General features: G+C 40.3%; 1 protein-coding gene across 1 annotated transcript in view; it reads right to left on the reverse strand.

Annotated features, from left to right (window-relative positions):
- Positions 1-9,936: 9,936 nt before the first annotated feature.
- PREX2 (phosphatidylinositol-3,4,5-trisphosphate dependent Rac exchange factor 2) overlaps positions 9,937-27,836 on the reverse strand; it is a 289,194-nt gene continuing 271,294 nt past the window's right edge. Inside the window, exons 39-40 of the mRNA XM_037892468.2 lie at positions 18,557-18,624; positions 9,937-11,951 (exon numbers count right to left, since the gene is read on the reverse strand). Of these exons, the coding sequence (XP_037748396.1) occupies positions 11,906-11,951; positions 18,557-18,624 (114 nt within the window). The 3' untranslated portion in view covers positions 9,937-11,905. The remainder of the gene's footprint in view (positions 11,952-18,556; positions 18,625-27,836) is intronic.

Here is a 27,836-nt window from a genome sequence, read left to right on the forward strand (position 1 = left end):
TCCATGTCCTTCATTTCTCATCTCTGCATTGCTGCAGATTGTCGCTATCAACAATGAGATGATCATGACTCAGGATAGTCAAGAAACAGGTCAAGCTTTGGGGCTTAGTCTGTATGGTCACTATTGCATCTCAGTAATTCAGCATTCAATTAAAATGAAACGTTTTGCAGCCAGTACTTGCTGTAATTTGAAGTTGCTGCCCTATTGAATATTTCCTGCACAGGATTCTGTAGAAGCTCATAAAATCTAAGTTTTGGGTGTTTTTTTTTTCCCCTGAGGCCATTTGAATGCAAGCTTTCCTAAATTGCTTTGTGCCAATTAGCGATTGTGTATAAAAGAAAAGTCAACAAAAGTTTGAGCAACAGTTTAGATCTGGAAGCCTGTTTGAGTGAAAGAGAACATTTTCAACTAGATAGGATATTGTCCTTCAGTTTCTGCTGTTTCTGTGCTCTGTTGAAAAGCTGCTATAGTCCTCCCCTAGATGTGGTTATATTCCAGTTGTGAGTGAAGAGCTTTCTATCTATGATGTGGTGTTTTTTTCAAAACATTTTATAATTGATAAACATTAGACAGCTATAATGTTACACAGAGCTGTTGTGATCATTATTCATCCATACTCATTTACAGCCCCAGGACCACTGAATTCTTTTAATTCTTAAGGCAATTTTTGGGAGGAACTTTAAAAACTTCTGAGATCAGTTTGCATTTCCAAAACTAGCCATCCAACACCGGAAAGGAATTTTTAAAATTATGCAGCTATCTCTTATTTTAAAACCAGGCCTAAATTTTGTCCATTCAAGCACTGGTCATGGATGCTTCATCTTGTCCAGTTTGGTATATGCTAAATTACAACTTGCCTTGTCTTGACTAAAGTTTTAGAATGTGTTAGATTGAGCTATCTAACATTGTACCTTTAAGCCCTAGCCTAGAGGAGATTAGAGTGTGCCAAGAAGTGGGACTGATGTGGCTAGAGAAACAATGAGACCATAATATGGTTAAATGCAGAGGATACGCCTTTATTAACAATTAATGGTTATCCCAGCTGGAAAGCAAACTGTATCATCCCCTTTCTCCTATACTAGATGGGAGCCAGTAACCCAGCTTTGCACCATCCCCATCACCCAGTGGTAGTGGTGGCTAGAGCCAGGCCTAGATGCAGCACATGGCAGCTTACTCCTTCCCCACATCGTGAGGAAAAGGGAGGGAGGGAGAAGAGCGATGCAACAGTCACCAGTCACTGAAGGTGCAGATGGGGAAAAGAGAGGGCATTTGCAACACTCTTTGAGCTGCTCCTGGGCAATATGGCTTCTTCCCCGTGCAAGGGTGTCTCCATTGGTCCTGGCCATGAGGTTCCGGTCTGGCTAATGGGATGAGCATTTTCAAAAAGACATCAGTGTGGTGTCCTAGTACCATGTTCAGAACACAGTAGAACTGATAACTTGCCCTTACAACAAACAAATAGGTGGGAGGGGGAGGGCCAGCTGCTCAGCAAAGTCTAATATTTTAGTTGCTTTTACTCCTCCGAAATTAAAATGTTGCAAACCTGCTGCTGCCTGTGGTCTAACCATTTGTTAGGCAGACTGGCAACTACCTTCTAAGGCCACACTGACCTTCACTAACAGATAGTGTATGGCTCATTGGTATCATTTTAATTCACACTGGAAAAAAAGCACACATTTTTAACAGGGAGGTAGGTTCCCCATCACTGGCAATTTTTAATTTAAGATTGAACCAAAGCATATATTTTAGAAAATCATCTAAACAGAAATTAATTGGGGGCAGTGCTATGGCAGGAGGTCACACTAGATGATCACAGTGGGTCCCTAGTGATCCAGTGGATATAGTGTACTTGAATGTCCCTTACCACAGTCTCTTAAGTACACACTCATGTGATAAGAGGGAACGTCCTCTCATCGATCAGTATCTAGTTACAAGACAAGAAACAAATGGTAGGAATAAATGGTTAGTTTTCAGAATGGAGAGAGGTAAATAGTGGTGTCTCCCAGGGATCTATACGGGGACGAGTGTGGTTCAACATATTCATAAATGACCTGGAAAAAGGGGTAAACAGTGAGGTGACAAACTTTGCAGAGCATACAAAATTACTCAAAATAGTTAAGTCCAAAGCAAACTACAAAGAGTTACAAAGGGATCTCACAAAACTGGGTGACTGCACAACAAAATGGCAGATGAAATTCAATGTTGATAAATGCAAAGTAATGCACATTGGAAAACATAATCCCAACTATACATACAAAATGATAGCGGTCTAAATTAGCTGCTAAAAAGATCTTGGCATCATTGTGGATAGTTCTCTGAAACATCCACTCAATGTACAGCAGCAGTCAAAAAAGCGAACAGTGTTAGGCATCATTCGGAAAGGGATAGATAATAAGACAAAGTATCATCATGCCACTGTATAAATACATGGTAAACCCACACCTTGAATTCTGTGTGCAGTTCTGGTCATCCCATCTCAAAAAAGATAAATTAGAATTGGAAAAGGTGTAGAGAAGGGTCACAAAAATGATTAAGGGTATGTAACAACTTCCATATGAGGAGAGATTTAAAAGATTGGGATTTTTCAGCTTGGAAAAGAGACAGCTCAGGGGGGGTGGATATGGAGGTCTATGAAATCATGGTGTGGAGAAAGTGAATAAGGAAGTGTTATTTACTCCTTCACATAACATAAGAATCAGAGACCACCCAATGAAATTAATAGGCAACAGGTTTAAAACAATCAAAAGGAAGTACTTCTTCACACAACACACAGTTAACCTGTGGATGTTTTGAAGACCAAAACTATAACTTGGTTCAAAAAAGAATTAGATAAGTTCATGGAGGATAGGTCTATCAATGGCTATTAGCCAAGATGGTCAGGAATGGAACCCCATGCTCTGGGTGTTCCCTAGCCTCTGATTGCCAGAAGCTGGGAGTGGATAGTGGGGGATGGATCACTTGATAATTAACCTTTCTGTTCATTCCCTCTAAAGCACCTGGCATTGGCCACCTTTGGAAGACAGGATACTGGGCTAGATCAACTTTTGGAGCTGAGCCACAGGCTCATCAGTCAACCAGGAGCTAATCTGGAGATCACCTACACTCGTGTCTATTGGTTTAGGAGTGATTGAGACACACCTAAATCCCAAGTGTTTCATCTTCTAAAGTCAGTTTGAAAATCTTATGTCTACACTACATCTTATGTCGGCAAAACTTATGTTGCTCAGGGGTGTGCATATTCTACCCCCTGAGTGACATAAGCGCATGTGTTCACAGTGCTTTGTCAGAGGGAGAAGCTTCTGTTACTTGCAGAGGTGGGTTTTTTATGACAGGAGAGCATAGGGCGTCTTCACCAGATGTGCTGGAGTGGCACAGCTATATTGGTACAACTGCGCCACTGCAGCTCTGTACGTATAGACATGGCCTTACACACACAATCTTTGACTACACCAGCAGAAAATTAGGCACATCCATCCCACAGCATCCAGTGGTCATGAGCAAGCCTACCGCCAACTCTTTAAATATTACAAATGTGCCGACATGGGAATTAGGCACTGGAAAAGACATTCAAATCATCACCAAAGTTCCTAAATTCTGCCTTTCATTCTTTGAAAAAATAGTATATATTTAAAAATAAAATTCTTGTTGTTTGACGTTTACTCTCTACCAGCAGAATTCTGATGGCTGGTGTACCAAACAATTCAGTAAAACTGAAGGTGTCTTTACAAAAATAAACATTATATATTTCTTAGTTAAACGCTCTGTATAAAGAAAGATTCACAATGGCCATATAATGTTTATTTTATTACCGTCTGGTGCTTTGCAATACATTGTTAGTGTTCCAGTCTTTAATAGGTAGACTAAAAAAATAAATCACATCTAAAATAGTACACAGTATTAGTTTAACCCATAATCAATATAGTAACTGACTCAAAGTCTGCTACACAGATGCTTTACAAACCAGAAAAAATTTAATTCAAATCCTCATGTCAAGAGATTTAACATTAAATTACAAATGTTACTTTTAACAAAGTTAAAATTATCTAACCACATGGCTGCTAGTTTGGGAGTTTTCAAAGAGAAACTGTTGATACACTGTGTGAATGTATGTATTTATATATATATTAAAAGCAGTAATGCTCTAGGACTTTTACTGAGGAGTTACAAAAATATGTTCATCTGAAAAATATGCGCATCTACTTCAATGCAAAAATTAAAACATTTTTAAGTGTTGCACAAGCTTAATTGACTTCATACACTCTACGGTGTTACAAACAGAATAGTGCTGCTGTAATCATTTTAAACTGACAAATATGTATTCATACAGTACATATATACATACACTAGATAGCTGTGGGTATAACCATGATTTTCAATTATGGGTAATTGCAAATATATACCAACCTGGGAATCCACTACCTTGTGCATTTGAACTGTGGGAGGAATAATTTTCAAGGTGGTATTTCAATTCTCGGCAAAAAAGATTTCCAGCATGGAATTATCATTTCTGGAGGACAGTCCTAGAAATGACAACTTGGCATGATCAGTCACTTAGCAATTTGAAGTTGCTCATAGATATTAGTATCTGTGCATCTCTTATGTATACAGTACATACATTTATACAGACATAGCAGGCACACACAGAGACCATATGCAAAAAAGCCCACAGGCAGAAAAAATATCTTTAACAAGTTATGTTCTTGAAGGAAAAATGGTTAATGAATATATACAGTATATAAAAATCAATTCAGTCAGTTTACAAAAAATATAATAAGTGAGTTCAATATCTTTTTATACATCAAAATCTAGATATCCTGAGATCGGTATGTATTTCCATCTAATTTACAAATGCTTGGTGTACTGCTGGACAATTAGAAAAGCACGATGTGCAATTGTCAGTGAGCACATAGAGAGAAAACATTTAAGGCAATGTGTTAGTTTTAAGAACTATCCTGCAGACATCATATTAAAACAACAATAGTGAAAATAAGCAAATATGTTGGCAGACACAAACCTGCCTAGCTGCAAAATTCACAAGTAAAGTATATGTGCATAAGTATACTTACGACTTTAGATTTTAAAGCTTCTAATTTTGAAGCCAACTAATGATACTTTCCTATTTTGAACTATTGTTTAACCATTATGCAACAGGACAGGTACTCACATCTTCAGGTACTTGTCTTCTGATACATACAATACATCTAACAATGGATTAGCGATACAAAAACTGATGCCATTCACCTATCATTTTCTTTCAGTAAAAGCAGAACCATAAGGCATAATAAAAACTGACTGAATTTTCAAAATCCTATTCTGTAGATGGGAGTCTAATAAATGAGGTTACTGATTGAAATATAATTATTATAGTTCCTAATGGAATTTAGTTTGTTGGTTTAGAGCCAAAACAATCAAAAGAATAGCTCTGGCAGCTCTTGACTGCACTAAGAAGTTAAACTGAAGCACTTGTGCTGAAAACCCAAAAAGGTTTGTCTAAATATACTAAAAAGTTGTCTCAGAGGGTGTGAAATTGAAGTTCTTTTTGCTGATAGCAAAACCACCTTAAATTTGTGTATATCTAATGCAAAAAACTATGTTTGACAACTAGAAACTGGAATTAATTCACGATCTTACATTTGTACATTTAAAATCTAAAAGGACAACATAGTAAGTCTTATGATAATTTTTTAATTTATTCAGATCTTAATTTTGAGGAATAGACTGGATCAGTGCTTATTCCACAGAACCAGGACTTTTGAACACCCAATCACATATAGGTGGCAGTTATAGAAACTGTCCCATTCTCTCCAGCTCTACCATAGAATAAAAGCATAATCTTCCTCTAGACATGAATGTTGTAATGGATTAACTATTTCATGGCTATTAACCTTTCCTTCTAGATTTTTAAATATTCTACATATCCTTCATAGAATGAAAACTGTAATTACTACTAAGGTGCAGTGGCAATTACATTTAAATAAATAGGTGTGTATATATAAAAAATTTCTTCGCAGATGTGTTTTAGTTCATTTGTATGAAAAAATAAGTTACACACACCAGTTGTCTTCCCCAAATTGCTGTAATATATTGCAGTACAAATAAGCTACATAACTGGTTGCAGAAGAAAAGATTTAACAATTCTTGAAAGTTATCACTTCTTGTCATTTGCAAGCATAAGAATTTATGAGAGGATAAACATGATGTGTGTGTGGTGAGAAACTATTTTTTAATCCTGTGTGTGTACATACCATGAGCGCTAAAGACATCCTGCACAGCTTCAGTTATGAACATTTGTAAATATATAATTTAAGAGTAAGGCTTCTTCAGTGGCAATCAGAACTAATTGGGACTTAAATGTGTTAGGATGTGTGATTTATTTGGAAAATGGGCCAAGTGCGAGGATATGCAAATCGCAAGATGTCTGCAGCTGATATGGTTAAGATTGGGATTTTCAAAAGGCAGCTAAGCAAGTCAGGCACCCAATTCCCGTAGAAATTCAACTGGAGTTGAGGCCTAAACCCTTTAGGTGCGTTTGAAAACATTATCTAAATACCTATATTCATTTACAGCACAGGCTATTGGTTCTAAGAGTTGGAAGAGGCTTGCATAATGAACTTAAGAGAGTTGTATAAACTCTCAAAAATGTGTTTCTAGAGCAAGTAGAGCTGGGGCACTCACCCCTTTTTGTCTTCCCACCCCCATAGGTGTTTGGAGCATATAGTGTAAAAATAGATGCACAAACACAGGGCCAAAATCTTCAATGCCTATTTGGACAAAACTCTATTCGAAGAGTTTGGTTCAGTGACTTTGTCTAATACCAATCTGACCTCAGTGTTTAATAAATATCTATTATCCTGTGCTTTCAAATGCAAACAAAAGCCAATCAAAACTTTTGGCATATTTACGCTCCTGCACTGTCAATGTGACTGAGTTAATATTCAAACATAGTGAGCAATAAAGTGGTGTCTCCTTATTTAGTCACTGATAATATGTGTTCATGTGGCAGATTTACTTCACTAGGGTATATCATGCAGCAATATCAATCTCACTCACCTGATAGCACTCTTGCCTCGAAATAAACATGTTCTGTAATCAAGTCTCACAGGAAGACTTGGGCTCATAGTAAATGATGACACCCTCATACTAAACATGTGCTACACAGTTAGTGGTATCATCCCTGGCATGAGAAAATAGTGCATTCCATGTATTTCTTGTGTCCAGCCAAGCAGAAACTGAAGAGCTCTTGCAACTTTCTGAATCAAGTAGGGATTATCCTAGCCAATATTCCCGCTCGCAGTAAAATATGCAAGCTGTGAGATTCTCTGACTATAATAGGAATTATATGAAACCAAACCCCAGCCCTTTATTTTGTACAAGTGTTGGGTCATCCCAGAAAAATAACCTAGGTTTTCCTATTTCATGTATATCTCACCATGAGAATAGAATTTTATGTTGATCAAAATGCATCAGAAAGTCACAACTTCCAACAAGTATTAGAAGGGTGTAAACATACAGAATGAAAGGAAAATTGTGACTTATGAAACATTCAGTATAACGTGTTTTTGTCACAGTTTAACAAATTTTTAATAGATTTTACATTTAAGCTTGGATCACTACTTAATTGGTATGAATATACACAAACACACACTGCAGCTATATGTGCGCACATATACTCCTGTGTGTATACAAAAATATTTACTTTGTTACCAAAATTAAGTTCTTTATAGCAAAATCAAGAATACTGAAGAAGGTAGGCATATTAATTTCTCCTCTGGAGAAAAGTAATAAACCCATTGTATGTCCTACATAAAGAATGCTCTTTGCAAAGTACAACTCTGTATTGACAGATCAGCTATTACTGTATGAGTTAGAGTTAATAAATGTGTTGAAAATTTATAAATAAGTAAATATAGATCTGCTAAATCTATGATGTAGAGGTTTTTGTGCCAAAGCATAACTATAACTATCTGTAGTACAGAAAATACATATACATTTAGATTATATATGCTACTCTCTAATATCTATCTATTACTAGTAGCAATATTTTAAAACATCATTTTTGCTTTAATGTGTATTAATGTGAAGGGTAATTCTGGTGCATTTATTTTCTCTAAAAACACTTTGGCCAGAAAACAATTAAATGTGAGCATATTTGTCATGGTTCATCAACATTCTCAATATAGTCTGCAAATTAAATCCATTACATTATAAAGTTACCGATCTCCAAAACCAACAACTTCTACAACTGTAAAATGTAATTGACAAAATATTGTATATGCCGGTATAAAAATATTAAGCTTCAAAACTGTGCTTCATCTTTAAATACTCTAAAATGCAAAATATTCCAGTTTAAAGCTAGAAGTCTGCCCTTAGCTCAATGTACACTGCTTAGATATTATAGCATGTATAATACTGTACAAAGATATACACTACAGTTTGAAGACTCCTGAAATACAGAAGCACAACAAGGTATATTTAAGACAGTTTTTACAGGTCAAAGTCTGAACTTCTTTCTAATTATGGGTGGAAATCGGACCCATAATGTTAATTTTCTCTAACTGAAGTTTATTTTTCATTCTTATGGCAACTTCAAAAAGGGTAAAACAGCACCATCGATTCACTATGCAATAATAGGCTTCTTTAAACCCAGTACAACAATCTACCCTTAAGATATAGCTGAGTTTACTGTGTTGGAGCTAATTCTGTAAGTATTTATTCACATGAGTAGTCAGACTGAAGTCAATGGGACTACTTGTGAGATGAATTTTTATTTTTAATAAAAGGAGGACTCGTGGCACCTTAGAGACTAACAAATTTATTTGAGAATAAGCTTTCGTGAGCTACAGCTCACTTCATTGGATGCATTCAGTGGAAAATACAGTGGGGAGATTTATATACATAGAGAACATGAACCCATGGGTGTTACCATACACACTGTAATGAGAAAACAAAAGGAGTACTTGTGGCACCTTAGAGACCAACAAATTTATTTCAGCATAAGCTTTCATGAGCTACAGCTCACTTCATCGGATGCATTCAGAAGTGAGCTGTAGCTCATGAAAGCTTATGCTCAAATAAATTTGTTAGTCTCTAAGGTGCCACAAGTCCTCCTTTTCTTTTTGCGAATAAAGACTAACACGGCTGCTACTCTGAAAACTGTAACGAGAGTGATCACTTAAGGTGAGCTATTACCAGCAGGAGAGCGGGGGGGGGGGGGGGATCTTTTGTAGTGATAATCAAGGTGGGCCATTTCCAGCAGTTGACAAGAACGTCTGAGGAACAGTGGAGGGTGGGGGGGGGAAATAGTTTTACTTTGTGTAATGACACATCCACTCCCAGTCTTTATTCAAGCCTAAGTTAATTGTATCCAGTTTGCAAATTAATTCCAATTCAACAGTCTCTCACTGGAGGCTGTTTCTGAAGTTTTTTTGTTGAAGAATTGCCACTTTTAGGTCTGTAATCGAGTGACCAGAGAGATTGAAGTGTTCTCCGACTGGTTTTTGAATGTTTAATTCTTGACGTCTGATTTGTGTCCATTTATTCTTTTACGTAGAGATAGTCCAGTTTGACCAATGTACATGGCAGAGGGGCATTGTTGGCACATATCACATTGGTAGATGTGCAGGTGAACAAGCCTCTGATGGTGTGGCTGATGTGATTAGGCCCTATGATGATGTCCCCTGAATAGATATGTGGACACAGTTGGCAACGGGCTTTGTTGCAAAGATAGGTTCCTGGGTTAGTGGTTCTGTTGTGTGGTGTGTGGTTGCTGGTGAGTATTTGCTTCAGGTTGGGGGGCTGTCTGTAAGCAAGGACTGGCCTGTCTCCCAAGATCTGAGAGAGTGATGGGTCATCCTTCAGATCCTTGATGATGCATTGGAGAGGTTTTAGTTGGGGGCTGAAGATGATGGCTAGTGGCGTTCTGTTATTTTCTTTGTTGGGCCTGTCCTGTAGTAGATGACTTCTGGGTACTCTTCTGGCTCTGTCAATCTGTTTCTTCACTTCAGCAGGTGGGTACTGTAGTTGTAAGAATGCTTGAGAGAGACCTTGTAGGTGTTTGTCTCTGTCTGAGGGGTTGGAGCAAATGTGGTTGTATCGTAGAGCTTGGCTGTAGACAATGGATCGTGTGGTGTGGTCTGGATGAAAGCTGGAGGCACGTAGGTAGGAATAGCAGTCAGTAGGTTTCCGGTATAGGGTGGTGTTTATGTGATCATCACTTGTTAGCCCTGTAGTGTCCAGGAAGTGGATCTCTTATGTGGACTGGTCCAGGCTGAGGTTGATGGTGGGATGGAAATTGTTGAAATCATGGTGGAATTCCTCAAGGGCTTTTTTTCCATGGGTCCCGATGATGAAGATGTCATCAATGTAGCGGAAGTAGAGTAGGGGCATTAGGAGACGAGAGCGGAGGAAGCGTTGTTCTAAGTCAGCCATAAAAATGTTGGCATACTGTGGGGCCATGCGGGTACCCATAGCAGTGCCACTGATTTGAAGGTGTGTATTGTCCCCAAATGTGAATTAGTTGTGGGTGAGGACAAAGTCACAAAGTTCAGCCACCAGGTTTGCCGTGACATTATCGGGGATACTGTTCCTGATGGCTTGTAGTCCATCTTTGTGTGGAATGTTGGTGTAGAGGGCTTCTACATCCAGTGGCCAGGATGGTGTTTTCAGAAAGATCACCGATGGACTGTAGTTTCCTCAGGAAGTCAGTGGTGTCTCGAAGATAGCTGGGAGTGCTGGTTGCATAGGGCCTGAGGAGGGAGTCTACATAGCCAGACAATCCTGCTGTCAGGGTGCCAATGCCTGAGATGATGGGGTGTCCAGGATTTCCAGGTTTATGGATCTTGGGTAGCAAATAGAATACCCCAGGTCGGAGTTCCAGGGGTGTGTCTGTGCGGATTTGTTCTTGTGCTTTTTCAGGGAGTTTCTTGAGCAAATGGTGTAGTTTCTTTTGGTAACCCTCAGTGGGATCAGAGGGTAATGGCTTGTAGAAAGTGGTGTTGGAGAGCTGCCTAGCAGCCTCTTGTTCATATTCCGACCTATTCATGATGACGACAGCACCTCCTTTGTCAGCCTTTTTGATCATGATGTCAGAGTTGTTTCTGAGGCTGTGGATGGCATTGTGTTCTGCACGGCTGAGGTTATGGGGCAAGTGATGCTGCTCTATGTATATAAATCTCCCCACTGTATTTTCCACTGAATGCATCCGATGAAGTGAGCTGTAGCTCACGAAAGCTTATGCTCAAATAAATTTGTTAGTCTCTAAGGTGCCACAAGTACTCCTTTTCTTTTTGTGAATACAGACTAACATGGCTGCTACTCTGAAACCTCTTATTTTTAATAGGCGTTTACAGCATATACCAGAAGTGTTAATTTCCTTATTGCTAAAAATTAAGAAATTGTGATAAAATATTGGGAAAGAAGGGAATTAGCAGTGCACAGGACATCAAATGTGTCATGTGTCAAACTCTGGAGGATTTATTTTAGGCTTTTTTCCCTTTTCAAGTTCATTCTGTGACCACAGGAACAGCTTTTATCTGGTTCAGATGGAATGGGTTTGCCATTAGATATTTGCTTTCATGATGCTGCCAATGCATAATGGGGTAATTTGAGTTGCTGAACTGGCCACATGAGATACAACCTGATTCCAGTGTAAAATGTCCAGGTAAAAACCCATAAAGTTTCTGTTTTATGGAAGGGAGACCATAGTGCATGGAGTCCAGAAATATTTTCTCCAGAAGTCAGTTGTCCAATGCTGACAGAAGAATATTAAGGACAGACACTTCTTTATCCTGAGTGAAGGGCCTCTATTTATCAATTCTCCAGGCACATTCTACTAGAATGCCATTTAATTTTGCTGTATAGTCCAAAGTCTTAAAAGATGTTACTCGGTTACTTCCTGAATAGTTCTTCATTCTTCCCCAGCAGGAGGTGGTGGCTGGCATAGTTTGTATAATCTGGCAAAATGAAAAAGAGCCATCATATTAGTCTGGGAGTACTATTATTATTAAAATGGTCTGATACAGGCAAAACAAACTAAATCTAACAGGGCTGATTCTCTTTTCACTGTAAATCAGGAGTAACTCCACTGAAGTCAATAGATTAATACTAACATAAAACTAGAGTGAAATTAGAATCAAGCACATAATGTACATGGTTCTTGTAAACATGAATGTCTGCTAATTCAAATGCACAAGTCTATAAATAATCAGACATCAGCAGCCAAGTAACACCTCAGTTATGGAGCCAAGTTTTCCTACTTCTGCACTCAAGGTCACATTTGGAGACAAGTTAACCACCTGATTGGTGGTATGATCATCTACACTGGAAAATTTTACTTGTTGACTAATACCGCTGAAGTTATATTTTGGTGATCCAGTTGCTATAAATGCAAGCTGCAAAGTCAGTCCTTTCTCTCCATCACTCAAACAAGCAGAAGCCAGTGACTTTTGTAACCTCAGCTCTACTTAGGACAGCTCTGCTCTCCAGTTTCCCTTGCCCTCTCAAGGACTGCAGTACATACGCACAGCAATTTGCAGACCAAATTCCTATTGGCCACTCATCACATGTTTTATTAACTGTTTATTTTTTTCTCTATTTGTACATCTCCTACAAAACGCTCCCATGTGGTCTTGGGTTCCAGCAGACTAACACAGACAATAGATGCACCACAAGTGCATATGTCAGCCTTCAAATTTTGGAGAGAGAGACATTAACTGAAGTCAGACAGAGAAATTAAGGACTCAGGGTAACATGTTCAATGCAAAAAGAGATCAATACAGTCTGAAATAGTTATGTTGCCAGTGTTTGTCAGCTCCTCCATTTATGAAGACTCTGACACTTCTATTAAGTACTTCATCACAGGTTGACTTTTAACACATTTGTAAAGTTACCATCACATTAATACCAAAAATAAAGGACAATTATTCTGACTTGAGGCTCACTGTAGAGAGAACATTTCTGTTCTCTGAGAAACGGTAGGAAAATGTCCATCACTTTGCAGCATCTCCCCTCACACTGCAGCACTGTGACACAGTACTACAAATGATCTAATCTGGAGGCTACATAGTTCCTGAGAGAAAGTGCATCATTGCAGCAGGTAGAAAGAGATAAAAGGAAGAGACTAAGGAATCTGGCAGGGCAGGGAGGAAGTGTGGCAGAATCCGAAATGAAGTGATCATTGCACATAAAGCAGATGTCAGGAGACTGTGACATTGACAAAGCCAGAGAGTAAGAAATAAAAATATGTTTAATGGGTCTGAGTATTATGAAAGATGCTGATACCTACACTTTGTGGTTTTGTGGTACCTGAAATTTTGCAGGGAAGTTTGCAAACTTCCCAACCAAACTTCAAATATCTTAGAATTAAAGAAGATTAGCATTGGAAGAGATCTCAAGAGGTCATCTAGTCCAACCCCCTGCTCAAAGCAGGATCAACCCCAGCTAAATCATCCCAGCCAGGGCTTTGTCAAGATGGGCCTTAAAAACCTCTAAGGATGGAGATTCCACCACCTCCCTAGGTAACCCATTCCAGTGCTTCACCACCCTCCTAGTGAAATAGCTTTTCCTAATATCCAACCTAGACCTCCCCCACTGCAACTTGAGACCATTACTCCTTGTTCTGTCATCTGCCACCACTGAGAACAGCTGAGCTCCATCCTCTTTGGAACCCCCCTTCAGGTAGTTGAAGGCAGCTATCAAATTCCCCCTCACTCTTCTCTTCTGCAGACTAAATAACCCCAGTTCCTTCAGCCTCTCCTCGTAAGTCATGTGCCCCAGCCCCCTAATCATTTTCATTGCCCTCAGCTGGACTCTCTCCAATTTGTCCACATCCTTTCTGTAGTGGGGGCCCCAAAACTGGATGCAATACTCAAGATGTGGCCTCGCCAGTGCCGGAGAGAGGGGAATAATAACTTCCCTCGATCTGCTGGCAATGCTCCTACTAATGCAGCCCAATATGCCATTAGCCTTTGTGGCAAGAAGGGTACATTGTTGACTCTTATCCACCTTCTCTCATCCACTGTAATCCCTGGGTCCTTTTCTGCAGAACTGCCGCTTAGCCAGTCGGTCTCCAGCCTACAGAAGTGCATGCGATTCTTCCATCGAAGTGCAGGACTCTGCACTTGTCCTTGTTGAACCTCATCAGATTTCTTGTCTAGGTCACCCTGGACCCTATCCCTACTCTCCAGTGTATCTACCTCTCCCCCCAGCTTAGTGTCATCTGTGAACTTGCTGAGGGTGCAATCCATCCCATCATTCAGATAATTAATGAAGTTGTTGAACAAAATCGGCCCCAGGACAGACCCCTGGGGCACTCCGCTTGATACTGACTGCCAACTGGACACCGAGCCGTTGATCACTACCCGTTGAGCCTGACGATCTAGACAGCTTTCTATCCACCTTACAGTCCATTCATCCAATCCATATTTTTTTAACTTGCTGGCAAGAATACTGTGGGAGACCGTATCAAAAGCTTTGCTAAATTCAAGATATCTCACATCCACCGTTTTCTCTATATCCTCAGAGCCAGTTATCTCTTCATAGAAGGCAATCAGGTTGGTCGGGCATGACTTGCCCTTGGTGAATCCATGCTGACTGTTCCTGATCACCTTCCTCTCCTCCAAGTGCTTCAAAATGGATTCCTTGTGGACCTGCTCCGTGATTTTTCCAGGGACTGCGGTGAGGCTGACCAGTCTGTAGTTCCCTGGATTCTCCTTCTTCCCTTTTTAAAAGATGGGCACTATATTTGCCTTTTTCTAATCGTTCAGGACCTCCCCCGATCGCCATGAATTTTCAAAGATAATGGCCAATGGCTGTGCAATCACATCAGCCAACTCCCTCAGATCCGGCCCCATGGACTTGTGCATGTCCAGCTTTTCTAAATAGTCTTTAACCTGTTCTTTCACCACTGAGGGCTGCTCACTCCTCTCCATACTGTGCTGCCCAGAGTAGCAGTCTGGGAGCTGTCCTTGTCTGTGAAGACCAAGGCAAAAAAAGCATTGAGTACTTCAGCTTTTTCTACATCATCTGTCACTCGGTTGCCTCCCCCATTCAGTAAGGGTCCCACACTTTCCCTGACCTTCTTTTTGTTGCTAACATACCTGTAGAAATCCTTCTTGTTACCCTTCACATCCCTTGCTAGCTGCAACTCCAATTGTGCTTTGGCCTTCCTGATTACACCCCTGCATGCTCAAGCAATAATGATTACATTCAAATAAGTTAAGCATTTCAGTGTTAATTTGTAATGTAACAAAAGCATAAATCTGGACAGGTGGCATGGCTGCATAAATGATTTGGGATCAGTGTTGAGCCTTTGCTTTTTGGGCAAATAAAAAACCAGTTCGTTATTGTAGGGTAGTCAGGGTGGATCCCACTGTTAGTGCGCATGTGCCTCATGCATGTGGGATCGAAGTCTTTGGAACAGAAGTGTCCATCAAGGCCGTGCTTGTGCTCCCACATAAGGGCATAAAAGGTGGAGCAGACATGAACCTCCCACAGTTCCATGGCAATTTGAAGCCCATTGTAGCTGAGGACTCTGAAAAGTTAGAATAGGAGGTCGGTTGTGGAAGCCACACTGACTACAACATCTCAAAGAACCAGCTACCGTGGGGTAAGTAACCATTCTTTATTCTTTGAGTACGTGTCTATGTGAACCCCACCGGAGGTGACTGCCAAGCAGTGTCCCTCATGACGTGGGAATGAGTTAAACAGCTGGTTCAGGAATACTCTACCAAACTTGGTATCTGCTTTGGCAGCCAAGTCCAAAGCAAGTCTAATGCTTAACAAAAGTCAGTGGACTACTCCACATTGCAGATTTCAGAAACTGGCACATTCCTGGAGCAGGCAGAGGTTGTTGCTTGAGTTCCAGTGGAGAGCCTTTGTGTTTGGTGGGGACAGGTACACCAGTTAGCCAGTAGCACAGCAAGATTCTGTGTTAGCCAATTTGATATTCTCTGATGAGATAGATGGCCTGACCTTTAGAATGGCCAGCTGTAACCAGAAATAAGTGGAGGGTAGTCTGAAAGGTTTTGTTCTGTCGATGTACTAAAGCCAGAGTCTGGGAATATCCAGAGTATGCAGCTTCTTCTCTCCCAGTGTAGAGCAGGGCTTTGGGAATAAGACAGGTACTCTTAATGAATGATTTAGATGAAACTCTGAGCCCACCTTAGGGATGAATTTCAGGTGAGGCTCAGCACCACCATATCTCGGTGGAATGTCATGTAGGGAGGTTCAGCAATAAATGCTTGCAGCTCTCTCTGTCTTCTGGCTGAAGTGATAGCAACTAAGACAGTCTTCAGAGTGAGACTGTGTAAGAAGCATTCTGAAAGAGGTTCAAAGGGAGATTAGGAGCCTCACAAGCACTATACTGAGATACCAGGCAGAGGCAGGTTCTCTGATTAGTAAGCAAGTATGTAATAGCAGATACTGAAGCATCAAGTATGAATCTCGGCCCTTTGCCAGGGTCAGACATGAGTATCAGTATCAGGTTCAGTTGTGGGTCTAATTTCTCCTGTGCTCTCTGGTTTTGGTAGAGGGCTCAGAAGCGCTCTTCTTGGAGGAGCAGTGTTTCGAGTGCTCCTTCCAGGACTGTCCTCTCTGTTTGGAGCTATGTTTGAGCTCCATCTGTCTGTGTCTCTTGACATCTCCTTTTTGTGTGGGCAGAAGTGCCAAAGGTATTGAAACCAAGGCTCCCAATGCTGAAACTACCAGCATGGTCAGCATCAGAGTTGCTGATGCCAGCTTAGTTGGATTCCTTTTCAACATCTTTTCACTGCCCCATCCTGAGGCATGAAGCCTGCTTTAGGGAGTACTGCCTGATGCTGTTTTTTCTGGCCCCGCTCTGGTAGTTGCCATCACCTCTGGGTCTGAAGCAACCTGCACAAGACTACTCTAGCAGATGTAGCTTGAGCTGGGGGGGGGGTCCCTGCATTTGTGGGTTCTTGCAGAGAGCGACTTACATAAAGCACTTATCTGGAATGTGGATCTCCCTGAAGTAGAAAAGGCATCAGCTGTGTCTGTCTTTGAAGGGAATCAGTGTGTTGCAAGACGGGCAGAGTTTGAACCTTGCCAGTTTAGCATCTGCCATTAGATGAGGCAGTTGGCACGAAGAATCTCACTCCACTGTACCAGATTTATGCAGGAGCATCTTTGATTTTCTTCCTCCCCCCCAGCCCCTCAAAAGAGTTTCAATCTGAGGAAAAGGGAATGTGAAAATAAAGTTTCTTCACAGAAGGTAGTTGTAAACCAAGGTGAAGTCTCTAAGGAGTCATGGGTTGGAAACTCGCTGGGTTCCGCCTTGCTGCCAGAAGCAGTAAGAGGGAACCGAGAGAGGGTTGTGTCTGCTCTGCCCTTTCTGTCCTTGGAAAGGAGCACAATGCAGCACAGGGCACTAACATGGAACTAACCAACACCGCTATTCAAAAGACTCTGATCTCACATGTTTGAGGTGCATGTGCACCCACAGCAGGATCCCTGCTGACACATATACTCAAAGGAGCTGCTCAGATACAATGCAGAGGAGATTAACTATCAATGAGTGATGCCTGGTTGCTCCATAAGTGATTTTTGTAAGGAACTCATGAAGTGGTCTGTTCTCCTACTGGAGAAAAATTGGTGGAATCAGTTGCCAGAAAGAGGGGGCAAGCTGATGGTTCCTAAGCAGGAAGGGCTGGGGAATCCAGAGGATCCTGTATGGACTGGTTGGGAATGCAGAGACTTCCCCATGGTTAGACAGCTAAGGGGAGACAATGGCAATACATTCCACATTAAAAAACCTCTCATGCTTCAGATTATGTGGTATGAATTTTAACATTTCTATTTTTGGGGAAACAAAGATAAAACTTGCTAACACAAAATGATATAAATCCAGGAGATATTTCACACTACTGGTTTTACTTCCAAAGCTTTTAACACTTGGGTAACAAACTCCCCACCTTTGTAACTTATCAAATTGTGGTCAATTTCATTTGAATTGTTTTGGAAATAAGCTCAAAAAAAGGAAAAGACACAGACAGACACACACACACACACACACACACACACACACACAGAGTTTTCTCTTTTGATTATTTTATTGATCAGAATCCTGAAGTCTCTCTCATATGTAGCTTTGTTGTTTGCCATTGTTTATGTTCATTTGCAAATACATCTCTCTTAAATATTGTATTGTTCCTTACTGGAATTTTAACACCTCAGTGGGTCTATTATCTGTTATCTACATATATTCCTGTTTATGTATCTATAATATATCACTGTGTAATTATTATTCAGCAACAGAGTATTAGATTTTAATCAAACTGAGAGACTGTAAACAATCAGGTAAACTTCAGAGTAAATTTTCAGAGTATTGCATGAAGTTTTAATTCTGCAACTAATTTACTGTAATTGGAATTGTGTGGTTTTAAACCCAAGTAATTCTCTGGATATTAAGAAGCCAAACTTTGTCCATAAGTACACAGTGAATTCAATGTGAGCTGCATGCTTGTGACTGGGAGAATGATTAGGCAAAAACTAGACAAATCATGGTCTTGATCACAAACAACTGATTCTACTATTTAGTTACCTTGGGACAGATTGTGGTGTTCGGTCCCTCACTCCTAAATTCTTGGCAGTGTTCTGCACTCTTGCTCCCTGCAAGAAAGAAAAAAAAAATTGCTTCACATAGAACTAATGCAAGTTTTAGTGTACCTCCTGGGTGTATAATAGGCCCAGGATTAGATTTATCAATAAATAAACTTCATTACTGATCTCCGACGTAAATAATTCTTTTCTTTTGAATGCAACCAAGAAAAACACTTTCTAATAAAAGCTACTAAATATGATTTTATAAAGGTGCAAGAAAAGAGACACAACTGTTCTGTTCTTTCAGCTAATAACTACTCTTTCACGTAAAACATAAAAACAGATAAAACAAAAAAAGTTTAACATTTAAGTTGTGAAGAAGCTAACAACTACACTACTCTCACACTGCGGATTCAGTTTGCCTGGCATTCCTCACTCTTCTGGAGTTTTCACTCTTGCACAATTCCTATCACAATCAGTGTGAGTTCTGAGTAAGTATTACCGGTTCCATCCGACACCCAAGAATCCTCCTTATGATCAACTGTCTGTTTAAGCACAGAGAAGGATGGCCTGTGCTTAAGGCACTAGATGAGGACATGGTAGATATGGGTTCTATTCTTGGCTCTGACACAATCTTCCTGTACAACTTTGGCTAAGTTACTTACTCTCTCTGTGTCTCAGTTCCCCATTCATAAGACAGGAATAATAGTGCTTTCCTACCTCACAGGGATATTGTGAGGATGAATTCATTTAAGCAGGCAAGCTTCTCAAATACTATATTGATGAGCGACACAGACAAGTGAACTTAATTAACAATGGAACTTAATTAACCTGACTTTCCAAAAACAGTCGGCAAACAATGGAATATCTACTAGACTTATTATTGCCACCCAAAGAGAATAGATCTAATAGACCTACTATTGCCAATCTTTGTTTTCTAGCTTTTAGAGGAAGCAAAACCTATTCATTCTCTTTCTCTCTCTCTCTCTCTCTTTCCCAGGTCAAATGCAAAACAAAATGAAGACAACAAATAACTGCACAAGAAGGTATAAATAGATTAATCTCACAATAATTAAAGTGAGATAATATTAAATTTGTGTGGGATAGAGGTAAAGCTATATCTAAAATAAAGACATATCTGTAGTGACAAACCGTGCAAAGGTATGGCTCAACCATTGATTGGATTGAGTATTACAGTGAGTAAACAACTTGCATTTTGGCTAAAATTTGGTACCTCAGTCCACTACCACAATAAAATCCGCACGTTAGTACACAATAAAGGACTCAAACTAAAGCTGGAATAGACTAAATACCTGCAGACAGCAGGTATTCACAATTAGAGTAAACAGACACATGCAACTTAAAAATCATTGTTTTGTTATCTTATCTATTTTTTAAGTTTAATGGTACTGAACAAAAAACAACCCCACACTTATCTACTTAAATAACTCTAGAACAACTATGAAAAATTAAATTCACAAAATGGTTCATAAATAGCATTGCTTTCATGTTTTATAAAGTACAATATATTCTGAGAAATCAAAAATATTGATTAAACTTTTTAACGTTAGATACTGGCAAAACACACATCATTGGTACATCTAATTTGGAAAACCCTGATGCCAATATCTCTATGACACATGTAACTCTACTGTCATTCATAAACCACTTTGAGTTCTTTGACATGGGTATGTATATATCAAAGATAAATTGCTGATGGTCAAGATCCATGTGATTAATTTAACTGAATACCGGTGTATATATAATATATATGAGAATATATTAACATTAATCATATGTAGATCTTGACTTTTAACACTGTAATTGCTTCTGAGGAAGAAAAATAGCAAATTTTTATTTACATCACCCACTAGACAAATTAATCCTAATATCTAGCTAGCATAGTAAATCAAAAGTGTTGATTTCAAAGAATTCTGGCTTTATACATCCATCTAATATATTGTTTATCAGGAGAACAAATTAGACCTTACTTAAACCACCCCCACCAACAGATTCATTTTTTCTCCTGGGGGGTGGGAGGTGGGAATCAGGATTACTAATAATGTGATCCTTCATCTTCCATTTTAGTACATCTACATCACTTGTGAGTTTATTTTTTATTCAAGAAATAAATTTGCTTTTTAGTTTTTCTGCACATCTAATATTTTTTAAACAATAACAATCTGCACGTTGAAATTGCTAGTCCCATATTGGACTAACAGATAGCACAGTTAAAGGGCATTAGAACTCTTTGCTCTGTGAACCAATAGTGCCTGGGCACTCATGGAAGATGACCTTTAGCTTTGGGTAGAGAAAGTTCCACCATCAGATCTGTAAATCGATTTATGAAGTGGTATTTCCATTGTCGTTAGAAAAAAAAAGAAAAGACAGGCCCATTCTGCCAGGACACTTACATAAGAATGGCCATACTGGGTCAGACCAAAGGTCCATCTAGCCCAGAATCCTGTCTTCCAACAGTGGCCAATGCCAAATGCTTCAGAGGGCATGAACAGAACAGGAAATCATCAAGTGATCCATCCCCTGTCGTCCACTCCCAGCTTCTGGCAATCAGAGGCTAGGGGACACTCATAGAATGGGGTTGCATCCCTAATCATCTTGGCTAACAGCTACTGATGGATCTATCCTCCATGAACTTATCCAGTTCTTTTTTGAACCCCGTTCACAATACCCCCAGCAATGATTTTCACAGCTTGACACTTGTTTAAGAAGGGCAAAAAGTGACCATATTTTTGTGACGTTCTGTACCCCAAAGCAATACCCTGGCACTCCCATATTTACAATGGTGATATAATTATGATATGTTTTATGCAAAGTATGCCTTGTAAGGTATCGTTCTAAAAGTCTTGATCTGTTGAATGTTAATATCTCATTGGAATGTATGTGCTGTCATTGTATCTGAAGTTATGAATATTAACTATGTACCAGTATTTCAAATGTGTTTGGTCCTATAGTAACTCCCACAAGGTAGTTTATATCCAGTCTAGCCAGCACATTGTGAACAGACTATTTAAGCTAATGGCCCATCAATGAACACAATGGGCCATTTCAGAAGCTTATCCCCACCTGATGGACTTTTCTAGGGACGTTCTAGCCAGAATATGGGTAATGACCCCTGCTATGACTCATCGAAGCATGCAAGGGCATGTGACTGGAACATATGATACTGGACTCCATCTTGTGCCTGTACTTTTACACTAACTGTGCCTGGGGCTTTTGTTTGGGACAATGAAGTGTCATGGCAGAAGCTATAAAAGGGGAAGTGACATCATCACTTGGCCTCACTTCCCCCACAACTCAACACCTGGAAACACCATAGGAACAAAGTCTGAACTGGGGATGTGGTCCCAGGCTGAAGGGATTTCTAGCCTGTGTATGGAAGATTGATGGACTGTTTGTACCATCAGGGTGAGACACTGCTTGATTCAAATCCTGTCTAGTGTAAGGAACTTAGATTGTGATTTTTTTTTATTTCTTAGGTAACCAACTTTGGTCTGTACACTATTACTTACAATCACTTAGAATCTATTTTTCTGTAGTTAATAAATCTGTTTTATATTTTTTACCTAAAACAGTGTGTTGTTTGAAGTGCAAAGTGAAATCTGCTTAGGAACAGGGGCTGGTGAATTGTCCTCTCCACACTAAGGAAGGGGCAAACTGAGTAAAAAACTTACACTGGTCAGGCTTCTGACCAGGGCTAGATGTACAGCTCTGGGGTCCTAGGCTAAGGAGCTGTGGGGGGTTGGCTGGAGCTCTCTATTGTTGGTTCATGAGTGGCGGGCAAAAGCACTCATGTAACTGCAATTGGGTGTGTCCATGCTTATGTATGGCTGTGCAAGTGCAAGACCTGGAGAGGATTGCAGCTTATCACAGCCTTACAGTGTGAGAGGGGGCCCAGATTGGTATGCCAGAGGGCTCAGCAGTATCCCAGTTCCAGGTTGCACCTCAGGGAAGTCCGTCACAGTTTTGAAAAAAAGTAGCTTACATTTGTGCCTATATAATCAACTGAGCACAAAATCTGTATCGCAGTGTTATAGAAAATGCAATGTTATTGTATATCCATGTCAAAGCAATGAAAAAATGTTACTCCTTCTCCATATCTTCTTCCATGTGGACTCTATGCAAACTATGAGCTCATCCTCAACGCCTCTATCCTCTCCACATTTAAGTTTCTCTTGAAGACTCAGTTTTTCATGGTATTTATAGAGAATTAAGCTGATCTGTTTGTGTGTATGTGTATAGATATACACATATTATATATATATATATATACACACATACATATACACACACACATACATATACACACACACACACACACATATATATATATATAGCCTTTTGTTGTTCCTTTTGTCCTGTCCTCTGTTTACTTATCTGTTCTTAGATTGTCAATTCCTTGGAGAAAAGAGCATCCTTCCAGAGTATTTGGAAAGTGGCTACCATGTAGTGATAAGAAAAATTTTAACAATAATCTCATATGCTTTTATGATCAGTTATATCAACAGCTCATCTCCCCTAACTATTACACATTCCAGGCATTTGGGAAGTTATTCTTCATTAATATTGTTGAGGTCCCTGTTAAGGTTTTGTGTTAGAATTCAATCTTGATAACTTTAGAATACATATTGCTTTTGGGGATGTGGTTGGAGATGAAAATAAAAGCTTTATGGAGTGTTTGAGTGTGTTATCAACAGAGCTGTATATACAGGCAATACCAATGTAGAAAGGAATGCACAAGTCTTTCGTCTTGACTTTTTTCCATGCTTTTAAGGTTTTGGGTGGGTGCGTTGTGTCCTGATGCAACCTTAACTGCCATTAAACATAGTTTTTTGTTTGTTAATTTCTCAGTTTTTAATACAGCTTTTGTGTATTTCAGTGAATAGTGCCCCAAAAGTCATGAAGAAAGGGAACTGTACCTGCCTGGGAATCAGAGGAATAAACCATGCCGCTGAAGCCACTCAACTATGATGATCCTTCTGAAGGGTATGAAAGTCTATGATGTATCTCAGTAAATTCTTCATGTCTAAAATATTTCGTCCCCATTTAAAAGTTACTGAAAGTAAGTACACCAAGAGCAACCCTCCATATTTAGCAGTGACAACATAATTGTCAGCTAGAGGGAAACTTTGTGAAGGAATCTGTGTCACCTTTCACTTTCTGAAACATTATATAGCCTCTCATGGACTACTGGAAACTGGATACAGCCATGAGGGACTGCAGCAGCAGGGTGCATACCTGGATTCTAGCATCAAGTCTGTCTTTTGCACTCCGCCTTCCTCTGGATCCCCCCACCCTCCCTGCAAGCATGAAGCTTGCCAACACCAAGAATTAAACCCATGCAGAGCTAAAAGCACAAGTCCTTACAGCTTGTGCTAGAGAGACAGGCTCTCAAGCAAAAAGCTGTCACAGATGCCTCTCCTCTGTGTATTGGACACATGCAATGTTGGAGTATTAACACAGCGTGTGAGGGTGATAGAATTTGCATTAGCAAAAACCCATTTAGACACCTGTTTTTTTGAGAGTGCTAATTCTGTCAGGAGTAAGCCCAAGTGTTAGAATCTATTATTTGCATTCACAGATTTTCATGCTTGAAGAGTGTAAAAGCAGGTGATTGTTCAGTAATTTATACATTTAAAATTATTGTAGACTGGATTAAATAATGAAAAGCAGAAGTCACTTCATTTGAATGCATTGGTGGATTCCAGCTCATCCCTGTAATAAACAGGGCTCTGATCCTCAATTCTTACAGTACAAGCATTTGTAGACTTGAAATTATAAATAACAGGGCAAATACACTGAAAACTATGTTCCAGGGGTACAGCCCAGACAACTAATTATGACATTCTTGTTACATATGATTCTAACCGCATTCAATTTAATAGGGAAAAAATCCACTTCTGAGGTTGCCCTATTTAAGCAGGTTTCCTCCATTATCCACTTTGGGTGCCCTCGGATGTGTTAGGGTTTGTCTACATGGTGCCAGCAAACTCACTAGAGGGGTGTGATTTGTAAAGCACTCTAACATGCTGCAGTCTGTGTAGATCCTCTTGGTGTGCTCTAAAAGGTACCTAGTTCACATTCAGGGTCTAATCTAACAGTTTGTCCACATGGTGGGTAATGCACATTACAGGAACGTGATTTCTAAAGCTCATGAATGTGTTGCATATTAATTGGACCACGTAGACCCTGCTAGTGTGTATTACAAGTTCCCCTACTGCGTTTTAATATAGTGCGGGTTCCATTATTAAATTATGGTGTGTGCATGTAATATCTAGTTAAAACAATTAAAATAAAATGGAAATAGCAACCAGATTATATTAAGTAAACTCAAATAACATATATAGCTTTGGGATGAAATTCAGCCCTGTGCAGAATGACTGCACAAGGGCTTTCATACTACTCAAACTCCACTTGCTCTGAATCCTTAATATAGAGGTCAGAGAGCCTTCCACACTCTGCACGGTGATAAATTTCACCCTTAGTCTGTGTTTGTATTTTCTCAGTTTGAACTGAATAATAAGATTCTCTGAAGATACATTAAATGGCACAGGGTATATTGTACCCGCTATGTAATTAAAACATTTATGAATATCTGACTAGATACTTGTATAGTGCGTGTATTTAGAACAATTATTCTTGTTCCCCCCCGCCCCTCCAAATCTATAGTCTTGCTAAATCTACTCATTATTTCCTCCATAAAAAGTATTCATTTCCTTCCATCCCTATTATTAAAAAGCTTTTTTAGGCCTTGGTCATCTCTCGTTACACTATTGTAGCCAATCTTTCTCTCAGTAGATTACCTTTTACCTTGTCTTCCTCCAGCCTATTCGAAAAACAACGGTACAGCCATGCCGGAGGAGTTGCCAGCATGGGGCACTGTCTCCTGTTAGTGGTGGCCTGACATGCTGCTGCTTTCACCGTTGTGGTTCCCAGTAGAACCCTCCGCGGATACCAATTCATATCCACGGATATCTGCATCCATGGATATAAATTTTGTATCCACATAGGGCTCTAACCACCATGATCATCTAATCTGACCTCCTGCACATTGTAGGCCACAGAACATCACTCACTCACTCCTGTGATGGACCCTAACCTGTGGCCAAGTTACTGAAGTCCTCAAATCATGGTTTAAATACTTCAAGTTTTCCATCTTTTCATGTGCTGTATATTTATTCCTGCTTACTGTATTTTCCACTCCATGCATCTGATGAAGTGGGTTTTAGCCCACGAAAGCTTATGCCCAAATAAATGTATTAGTCTCTAAGGTGCCACAAGGACTCCTCGTTGTTTTTAGAGAATTAACCATTTCTACTAGTTTAAACCTGCAAGTGATCCATGCCCCATGCTGCAGAGCAGGGGATCTCAACCTTTTTCTTTCTCAGGGCCCCTCCACATGCTATAAAAACTCCACGGCACAGCTGTGCCACAACAACTGTTTTTCTGCATATAAAAGCCAGGGCTGGCGTTAGGGGGTAGCAAACAGGGCAATTGCCTGGGGCACTGCAAAGCTAAGTTGCTCAGTCGTCAGCTTCAGCCCCAGGTGGTGGGGCTCAGTGCCCATGTTGCAGTCCTGTCCAGCAGGGCTTTGGCTTTCTGCCCTGCGTTCTAGCGAGTCTAATGCTGGCCCCCTGAAACCTGCTTGCGGCCCCCCGGTTGAGAACCACGGCTACAGAGGAAGGCAAAACTCCCACAGAGTCTCTGAAAATCATAGAATCATGGAAGAGACCTCAGGAGGCCATCAAGTCCAACCCCCTGCTCTAAGCAGGACCAACCGCAACTAAATCATCCCAGCCAGGGCTTTGTCAAGCCTGACCTTAAAAACCTCAAAGGAAGGAGATTCCACCACCTCCCTAGGTAACCCATTCCAGTGCTTCACCACCCTCCTAGTGAAATAGTGTTTCCTAATATCCAACCTAGACCTTCCCCACTGCAACTTGACACTATTGCTCCTTGTTCTGCCATCTGGTACCACTGAGAACAGCCGAGCTCCATCCTCTTTGGAACTCCTCTTCAGGTAGTTGAAGGCAGCTATCAAATCCCCCCTCACTCTTCTCTTCTGCAAACTAAATAAGACCAGTTCCCTCAGCCTCTCCTCATAAGTTATGTGCCCCAGCCTCCTAATCATTTTCATTGCCCTCTGCTGGACTCTCTCCCATTTGTCCATATCCTTTCTGTAGTGGAGGGCCCAAAACTGGATGCAATACTCCACATATGGCCTCACCAGTGCCGAATAGAGGGGAATAATCACTTCCCTCGATCTGCTGGCAATGCTCTGAATAATGCAGCCCAATATACTGTTAGCCTTCTTGGCAAGAAGGGCACACTGTTGACTCATATCCAGCTTCTCGTCCACTGTAATCCCCAGGTCCTTTTCTGCAGAACTGCTGCTTAGCCAATCTGCCAATTTCCAGTCTGACCCATGGGAAAATTCCTTCCAGACCTCAAATATATCCATCAGTTTGATCCTGAGCATGTGGGCAAGACTCACCAAGTAAAGAATTTTCTGCAGTAACCCAGAGCCCTCCCCATTTAGTGTTCTGTCTCTGGCCATTGGGGATTTTTGCTACTGGCAGTCACAGATAGGCCACATGCCATTGTAGGCAGCCCATCATACCATCCCCTCCAAAAACTTATCAAGCTCAGTCATGAGGCCAGTTAGGTGTTTTGCCCCACTGCTCCCCTGGGAAGGCTGTTCCAGAACTTCACTCCTTTGATAGTTAGAAATCTTTGCCTAATTTTGACCCTAGACTTGTTGATGGCCAGTTTATATCCATTTGTTCTTGGGTCCACATTGGTGCTTAACTTAAATAATTCCTCTCCCTCCCTGGTTCTTATCCCCCTGATGTGTTTATAGACTGCAATCATATCTCCCCTCAGCCTTCTTTTGGTTAGGCTAAATAAGCCAAGATCTTTGAGTAACCTCTAATAAGGTAGATTTTCCATTCTTTGGATCATTCTAGTAGCCCTTCTCTGCATCTGTTCCAGTTTGAATTCATATTTCTTAAACATGGGAAACCAGAACTGCACACAGTATTCCAGATGAAGTCTCACCAGTGCCTTGTATAATTTTACTAACACTTTCCTGTCTCTACTGGAAATACCTCACCAGATGCACCCTAGGACTGCTTTATCCTTTTTCACGGCCACATCACATTGACAGCTCATAGTCATCCTGTGATCAACCAATGCACCCAAGTCTTTCTCCTCCTGTGTCTCTTTCAACTGATAAGTCCCCAGCGTATAGCAACAATTCTATT

This window comes from Chelonia mydas, chromosome 2, assembly GCF_015237465.2.
Source record: "Chelonia mydas isolate rCheMyd1 chromosome 2, rCheMyd1.pri.v2, whole genome shotgun sequence".
Lineage (NCBI taxonomy): Eukaryota > Metazoa > Chordata > Testudines > Cheloniidae > Chelonia > Chelonia mydas.